This window comes from Pseudophryne corroboree, chromosome 4 (genome assembly GCF_028390025.1).
Source record: "Pseudophryne corroboree isolate aPseCor3 chromosome 4, aPseCor3.hap2, whole genome shotgun sequence".
In the NCBI taxonomy this organism is placed as follows: Eukaryota; Metazoa; Chordata; class Amphibia; order Anura; family Myobatrachidae; genus Pseudophryne; species Pseudophryne corroboree.
The window spans coordinates 60,908,885-60,917,727 of NC_086447.1; the positions used below are offsets into that span (position 1 = coordinate 60,908,885).

General features: G+C 50.1%; 1 protein-coding gene across 1 annotated transcript; it reads right to left on the minus strand.

Annotated features, from left to right (window-relative positions):
- Window positions 1–3,999: 3,999 nt before the first annotated feature.
- On the minus strand, window positions 4,000–4,416 carry LOC134910831 (uncharacterized). The gene has a single exon (XM_063919214.1). It carries the CDS (start codon window positions 4,414–4,416, stop codon window positions 4,000–4,002), a length of 417 nt encoding a protein of 138 aa, XP_063775284.1.
- Window positions 4,417–8,843: the final 4,427 nt, after the last annotated feature.

The following is an 8,843-nucleotide window of genomic DNA, read 5'->3' on the forward strand; positions in this document are numbered from 1 at the left end:
CCTGTTTCCGCCCAGAAACACCCACTTCCTGTCAATCACATTACGATCACCAGAACGAAGAAAAAACCTCGTAATGCCGTGAGTAAAATACCTAACTGCATAGCAAATTTACTTGGCGCAGTCGCAGTGCGAACATTGCGCATGCGCAATTAGCGGAAAATCGCTGCAATGCGAAGAAAATTACAGAGCGAACAACTCGGAATGACCACCTATAGCCTGAAAGCTAAACCAGTGGTTTCTCCAACGGAAGGAGAATTCCTGTACATAAAGGTGATGTTAGAGAGTGCTAAAGACTGCAAAGGTGGACAAATCCTTCGCTATGGAACTGTGTCATATTCACCGAGGGGATGTTCCTTCACATGTTACCGATGCCTTCCTTTGCAAGGATAGCCGCACACATCATTTGCGCCTGAAGCTTCTGTGGATTCACATTTACACTGGTTTTATATCAATAATTTGCGAGCAGCTTCTCACCTGTCAATGTATACAGCAAATATTGCTGCAGGCGGCAGAGCTTATAACAACACTGCAAAGCAGATGTTTCTCTCCCCCCAGCCACCCCTTCTGTGCCAAGCCATTAAATCCCCTTTACCGTTCCAGTACAAATGGAACGCCTTTGGAATTCGGAATGTAGGGTGCTGCAGCGCCCCATCTAGTGGCCGTCTCTTGGAAGGACAGCGTGGAAATCTCATTATAGGGAAAAGCAATCAGAAAGAAGGCCTGTAATTGGCTCCCTAGTTTTCATATCAAAGAGACAAATGTGAAATGAGGACAGCGGTGTGTTTAATGAGCTAAATTTAGCATAATGACAGCTGTTGGGCGCTGGGAGCGATTCGCCGCGTTCCTCTTCTAGTGGAAATGCTTTGTACATGAAATAAACCCTACAAAGATCTGCAAAATCTGGAGAGAAATATTCAGGTACATGAAACAGTGGCCTAATTCTGAGTTGATCGCAGCATCAAATTTGTTAGCAGTTGGGGAAAAACATGTGCACTGCAGGTGGGGCAGATGTAACCATACTTACCTACTCTCCCGGAAGCTGCGGGAGGCTCCCGTATTTTGGGGTAGCCCCCCGCACCCCCGGAAGAGTGGGCAGGTCTCCCGCATCCTGCTCGCACCCTAGTGATGCGAGCACGATGGAGAGATAACCTCCCGCATTCGCGTGTCCGTCGGGTGGAGAAGGGGTTAAAATGACGCAAATCGCGTCATTTTAGCCCCGCCCACTTCCCGTGGACCCGCGAATTGCGGCATTTCCCGGTGCGGGGGTGGGGCTTAGTGATGTCACAGTCCGCCCCGCCCCCCGAAGACACCTGCAGCGTTTCTTCTCCGGGCTTCTCCCGGAGCGGAGAAATACAGTGTCGGTAAGCATGGATGTAACATGTGCAGAGAGAGTTAGATTTGGGTGGGGTGTGATCAAGCTGAAATCTAAACTGCAGTGTAAAAATAAAGCAGCCAGTATTTACCCTGCACAGAAACAATATAACCCACCCAAATCTAACTCTCTCTGCACATGTTATATCTGCCTCCCCTGCAGTGCACATGGTTTTGCCCAATTGCTAACAAAAATCCTGCTGCGATCAACTCAGAATTACCCCCCGTGAGTGGTGCTAAGTACATTTTATTCTTCCGTATTTTACATTCATTAAGGAGAACTGTACGCCTGGACCAGTGTGTAATCTTAGCAATGTGAGAGTGTCTCTTGCTGCACCAATGAAATTCGGGTCACTACAGGTTAGGTGCAGAATCTCCATCAGAGGACGGCTTCCAACGTGAGTGATTACGCATCAGTTTGCAACCAGGTAAACGACACGCCTGTGCATTCCCTTAACACGCCCATAATACAGACCATGGGGGTAATACAGACCTGTTCGCTCGCTAGGTTTTTTTTTGCAGTCCTGGGTTCACATAGTCGCGGTCCAACGGGGAGTGTATTTTCACTTTGCAAGTGTGCAAAAAGGTTTTGTGCAGTTTCTGAGTTACCCAGGACTTACTCAGCCGCTGCGATCACATCAGCCTGTCCGGGACCGGAATTGACGCCAGACACCCGCCCTGCAAATGCTTGGACACGCCTGCGTTTTTCCAACCACTCCCAGAAAATGGTCAGTTGACACCCACAAACGTCCTCTTCCTGTCAGTCTCCTTGCGATCGCCGGTGCGAATTGATTCTTCGCACAAACCCGTCCCAGAGCAACAATCCACTTTGTACCTGTGCGACGCGCCTGCGCATTGCAGTGAATACGCATGCGCGGTTCTGACCTGATCACAGCGCTACAAATACTGCTAGCGAGCGATCAGGACTGAATGACTCCCCATGGCTGTGCGTCTGAGTAGCCACCTAACAGGAACGCTCAGCATATATACCCAGTACATTTCTCATCGGTGCCGTAGACGGTTTTGGTGAGTGTGTGACGTGCCCAATAGATTTCTTACTGAAAACAAAGTGGGGACGGAGAAAAGTGTCAATTGCTCTCTAGGTACAACTTGCACATAAGGAACTCCTCTTCAGTGCTTTTTCATGCGGCCGGTGGTGTAAGTTCATCCCAGCCGCCCAGAGGCTAATTGGAGTTGAATTGGCAAGACTCCTGCTTCGCTGTGTGAAAACAGCAGGTGGTTCAGGGTCAGATTTGCGAGATTCAGCTGTCTGTGGCATGCAGAATCAGCATTCACCGGTGGGTCCCACCTCACAGTCCTGCAGCAGCAGTGGGTGCACCATCTCTTGCTGCAGCGCAGGCTGGGTGATACCAGGTGGGAGCCGTCCTGTCCCCTATTGCAGGTGTTAGCAGGGCTCCTGGGAAAGAGCCTATTAAATCTGCAGCAGGAGCGGGTGCCCCGCCGAGCTCCGTTAGAAGTACACTTGTATCCCACTATGAACCACAGAGGTGCTGCTGTACATGCAGGTCCCCCTTCAGGGCTGGGAGTCCTGAGGCAGGTGTCTCCAATGCCTCTGCGAGTTCCACCCCTGCATGTGGCATTTATAGGATGTGTAACAAGTGACCTTCCTCCAGACAAGACGCTGACACAGTTGTATGAAAGAAAAGCAGACCGTTTACTTCCACAGCACAGTAAACAGACTTTTCACAGCATGTTCAAGGGATACCTTACTTAGGCACCAGTTTGCAAACAGCATGTACACAATCTCAGGCTCCCTGTCTCTAACCCACTGGCTCGCCCTCTATCGCCTGGCCACTTGTTGGCATCAGGAGCCTTGAGCCCTTGCCCTAACAAGCCTTATAAAAGTGTGGCACAGGCGTGCCTGATTGCTGGGAGCGCTTGCTCCAATACCTGAACCGGACCTGCATGGATGGGATCTCATGTATGAAATTGCAGGGTATTTCTGTGTGTCAACAGCCATACAATACTATAATTTCCAACTGCCAGATAATCTTTGACACAACATTAGAGATAACCTGCTGTGTCCCAACACCTCCCTGGGCTTCCTCTTGGTCCAGCCTTATCCCAGGTCACCTTAGCTCGGGGCACCTGAACTGTTGTGCCCTGTCCTGCAAACACCCGGGGTGGCATCCGGACAGGACTGACACATATCCTCCCCCTAAACTTCGAGCCTACGGGTGAAGCCGAGTCCTTCTTTGGCGCACATACCTGCTCGCCAATCTCAGCAGGCGTACACCTTTTTGGGACGGTCTCTCTCAGAGTCCTCCCCCCCCCCTCTAGCTTCACCCCACAGAGCTCTGCACCTTTTGAGGAGAGGAACTTCCTTGAAAGGGCATCTGCGTTGCCCTGTAATCCTCCTGCTCTGTGGTGGACCTTGAAGCGGTATGGCTGGAGGGCAAGGAACCACCATGTTAACCGGGCGTTGGTCTCCTTATTTAGGCACAACCATTGGAGCAGAGCGTGATCAGTGATTAAGGTGAACTCCCGTCCCAGGAGATAGTATCTCAGAGTCTCCACCGCCCACTTGATAGCCAGGCATTCCTGCTGTACCGTGGCATATCGCTGTTCCCTAGGCAGTAGTTTCTTGCTGAGGTAGAGGACTGGTTTCTATTCCCCACCTACCTCCTGAGACAACACTGCACTGAGGCCTGTTCCTGAAGCATCCATCTGCAGGATGAACCATATACCAAAGTTCGGGGCTATCATCACTGGTGCTTTACACGGGGCACTTTTTACGTCTTTCCAGGCCTCATGTACCTGGAATGTCCACACAAGCTTGTCCGGACTTTGCTTTTTCAAGCAATCAGTGAGCGGGGCTGCTCTGGTGGCAAAGTTCGGGATAACCTTGCGGTAATATCTCACCAGGCCTAAGAAGTCCCTGAGTTGGGTTTTCCTCTCAGGCCTTGGCCAGGCAGCAACCACTTCCACTTTATTGACCTGACGTTTGATTTGGCCCCGGCCCACCACGTACCCCAAGTACTTGGCCTCCGACATACCTATCGCACACTTCTCTGGGTTGGTCATGAAGCCGTGGAAGCTCAGAGTCTTTTATATGGCTTCCACTTTGGCCAGATGAGACTCCCAGTCGTCGCTGAAGATAACAATGTCATCTAGTTATGCGGTTGCATACTTTCAGTGGGGCTGGAGGAGCTTATTCATAGCCCGCTGGAATGTGGCCAGGGCCCCGTGAACACCAAATGACAAGACTCGATACTGAAACAGGTCATCTGGGGTGGAAAAATAGGATTTTAATTACCTACCGTTAAATCCTTTTCTCGTAGCCCGTAGAGGAAGCTGGGGTCCATATTAGTACCATGGGGTATAGACAGGTCCACTAGGAGCCACTGGCAGTTTAAGAGTTAAATAGTGTGGGCTGGCTCCTCCCTCTATGCCCCTCCTACCAGACTCAGTCTAGAAACTGTGCCCGAGGAGACAGACAACTTCGAGAGAAGGATTTAACACAGATAGTGGCGAGATTCATACCAGCTCACACATACAAGGCACGTCAAGTTAACTAGCTTGAAAACTCAGCAACAGCTGAATAACATTACTGAACCAAGTAATAACGCAGTACTTAACTAAGAACAAAGCAGTACTGACCAAGTAACCACTGCAGGATAACAAAGCACTGGGTGGGCGCCAAGCATCCTCTACGGACTACGAGAAAAGGATTTACCGGTACGTAAATAAAATCCTATTTTCTCTCACGTCCTAGAGGATGCTGGGGTCCATATTAGTACCATGGGGATGTACCAAAGCTCCCAGAACGGGAGGGAGTGCGTGGAGGCTCCTGCAGAACTGATTGACCAAATTTCAGGTCCTCAGAGGCCAAAGTATCGAACCTGTAGAACCTAGCAAACGTGTTCGACCCAGACCAAGTAGCCGCTCAGCAAAGCTGTAAAGCCGAGACACCCCGGGCAGCCGCCCAGGAAGAACCCACTGTACGAGTAGAGTGGACCTTAACAGATCTTGGACACGGCAATCCGGCCGTAGAATACGCATGCTGGATAGTGAACCTGATCCAGTGAGAGATCGTCTGCTTAGAAGCAGAAGCAGGACACCCACCTTTTTGGCATCATAGAGGACAAACAGAGAGTCCGATTTCCTGTGACGAGCAGTCCTATTCACATAGATTTCCAGAACCCTTACAACATCCAAGGATAGACGGAATTGAGGAGTCAGTAGCCACTGGCACCACAATAGGTTGGTTGATATGAAAAGCCGACACAACCTTTGGCAGAACTGCGGACGTGTCCGGAGCTCAGCCCTATCGTCATGGAAGATCAAGTAGGGACTTTTGCAAGACAAAGCCCCCAATTCCGACACACATCTAGCAGAAGCTAAGGCCAACAAAGTGACAGCCTTCCACGTGAGAAACTTGACCTCAACCTCCTGTAGAGGCTCTAACCAATCCGATTGGAGGAACCGCAACACCACATTAAGATCCCATGGCGCCATAGGCAGCACAAAGGGAGGCTGGATGTGCAGAACCCCTTTCAAAAAAGTCTGAACCTCAGGGAGGGCAGCCAATTGTTTCTGGAAGAAAACGAATGAGGCCGAAACCTGGACCTTTACGGATCCCAACCTCAGGCCCATATCCACACCTGCTTGCAGGAAGAGGAGAAACCGTCCCAGTTGAAACTCCACCGTAGGAAACTTCTTGGATTCACACCAAGATACATACTTATTATTATTCCTTTCCTAGCCTGTATCAGGGTAGGAATGACTTTGTTCAGAATGCCCTTCCGAGCTAATATCTGGTGTTCAACCTCCATGCCGTGAAACGTAGCTGCGGTAAGTCTGGATAAGCGAACGGCCCCTGTTGTAACAGGTCCTCCAGAAGAAGAAAAGGCCTCGGATCTTCCAGCAGTAGATCCAGAAGATCCGCGTACCAAGCCCTTCTTGGCCAGTCCAGAGCAATGAGGATTGCCAGAACTCTTGTTCTCCTTATGAGCTTTAGAATCCTTGGGATGAGTGAAAGCGGAGGAAACACGTACACTGACTGGAACACCCACGGAGACACCAGAGCATCCACCGCCACTGCTTGCGGGTCTCTCGACCTGGAACAATACCTCCGAAGCTTCTTGTCGAGGTGGGAGGCCATCATGTCTATTTGTAGAACCCCCTAAAGATTTGTCACCTCCGTGAACACCTCTGGATGGAGGCCCCACTCTCCTGGATGGAGATCGTGTCTGCTGAGGAAGTCCACTTCCCAGTTGTCCACTCCCGGAATGAAAATTGCTGACAGCGCCAATGCATGTTTTTCTGCCCAGAGGATGATTCTTGTTACCTCTGACATTGCAGCTCTGCTCTTCGTTCCGCCCTGTCGGTTTATGTAGGCCACCATCGTTACATAGTCCGACTGCACTTGAATGACTCGATTTCGCAGAAGATGTGCCACTTGGAGAAGACCGTTGTACATGGCTCTTAGTTCCAGAATGTTTATTGGAAGACCGGATTTCAGACATGACCACCTTCCTTGGAAGGTCTCCCCTTGAGTGACTGCTCCCCATCCCCGGAGGCTTGCATCCGTGGTTAGAAGGATCCAGTCCTGAATCCCGAACCTGCGGCCCTCCAGAAGATGACATTTGCAGCCACCAGAGGAGTGAAATCCTTGCTTTCGGCGACAGATGAATCCTCAGGTGCAAATGTAGATGAGACCCAGAGCACGTGTCCAGGAGATCCAGTTGGAAGGATCAAGCATGAAATCTTCCATACTGTAGAGCCTCGTAGGAGGCAACCATCTTCCCCAGAAGGCGAAGCACTGATGAACCGATACCCGGGCTGGCTTCAGGACATCCCGGACCATTGTTTGAATCACCAATACTTTTTCTTCCGGCAGAAACACCCTCTGCACTTCCATGTCGAGGATCATCCCCAGGAAAGACAATCTACTTGTCAGCTCCAAATGTGACTTTGGAAGGTTCAGGATCCAACCATGGTCCCTGAGCAGACGAGTCGGGAGAGCAATAGACTGCAACAACTTTTCCCTGGTCGATGCCTTTATCAGCAGATCGTCCAGATATGGGATTATGTTCATCCCCTGTCTGCGGAGGAGAACCATCATCTCTGCCATCAACTTGGTGAACACCCTCGGTGCCGTGGAGAGGCCGAATGGCCATGCCTGGAACTGATAGTGACAGTCCAACAGAGCAAATCTGAGATAAGCCTGGTGCGGCGGCCAAATCGGAATGTGGAGGTACGCATCCTTGATATCCAGGGATACTAGAAACTCTCCCTCCTCCAGACATGAGATCACTGCTCTCAGATACTCAATTTTGAATTTGAACTACCTCAGATAAGGGTTTAACAATTTAAAGTTCAAAATCGGTCTGACTGAACCATCCGGATTCGGTACCACGAAAAGGTTTGAATAATAACCCTTGGTTTGCATATGAAGCGGAACTGGGACAATGACCTGTAACTTTTTCAAGTTTTGGATGGCTTCCTGTAGGATAGTCCTGTCCGCCAGCAAAGCTGGCAAGCCTGATTTGAAGACTCTGTAAGGCGGAAGTTCTTGAAACTCTGTACCCCCCTGGGACACAGTATCCTGTACCCAGGGATCCAGGCTGAAATGTCTGAGCCTCGCACCCACCAGCCCGTTTTCCAGGCTTCGCGGTCCACCGTCATGCTCAGGATTTTGAGGAACCAGAAGCAGGTTTCTGGTCCTGGGAGCCTGCGGGTGCAGGCTTTTTGGATTTTGCACGACCACCTCTAAAGAAGGTGGTAGGAGGCTTGGACTGTTTTTGTCTTAGCGGTCCGAAAGGACTGCGATGCAGATGTAGAAAAGGGTTTCTTCATAGAAGGCGTAGTTGAGGGAAGAAAAGGTGACTTACCCGCGGTTGCCATGGAAATCCACGCATCCAATGCTTCCCCAAATAGAGCCTGACCTGTGTAGGGTAGGTTCTCCACACTTCTCCTGGATTCCGCGTCTGCAGACCATTGGTGTAGCCAGAGACCCCTGCAAGCTGAGACAGACATGGAAGATATCCGTGCAGTCATTGTACCCAGGTCCTTCATGGATTCCACCATGAACCCCGCAGAATCCTGTATGTTACGTAAAAATAATTCAATGTCACTTCTATCCATTGTATCCAAATCCTCTAGTAACGTGCTTGACCACTTTACTATAGCTTTAGAAATCCACACACAGGCAATAGTGGGCCTCAACGCCACCCCTGAAGCAGAGTATATGGATTTGAGCATAGTGTCAGTCTTACGATCAGCCAGTTCTTTTAACGCGGTAGATCCAGGGACAGGTAAAACCACCTTCTTTGACAGTCTGGAAACAGATGCATCAACTATGGGTGGGTTTTCCCATTTTTTTTCTATCCTCCTCAGAGAAATGAAAAGCAACCAGAATCCTATTGGGGATCTGGAATTTCTTCTCCGGGGCTTCCCAGGATTTTTCAAATAAATCATTTAATTCTTTAGATGCAGGGAAAGTTAGC

Excerpts from the sequence above, each read along its gene's own strand:
- LOC134910831 (XM_063919214.1), bottom strand. The coding sequence starts at position 4,416 with ATGACCAACCCAGAGAAGTGTGCGATAGGTATGTCGGAGGCCAAGTAC.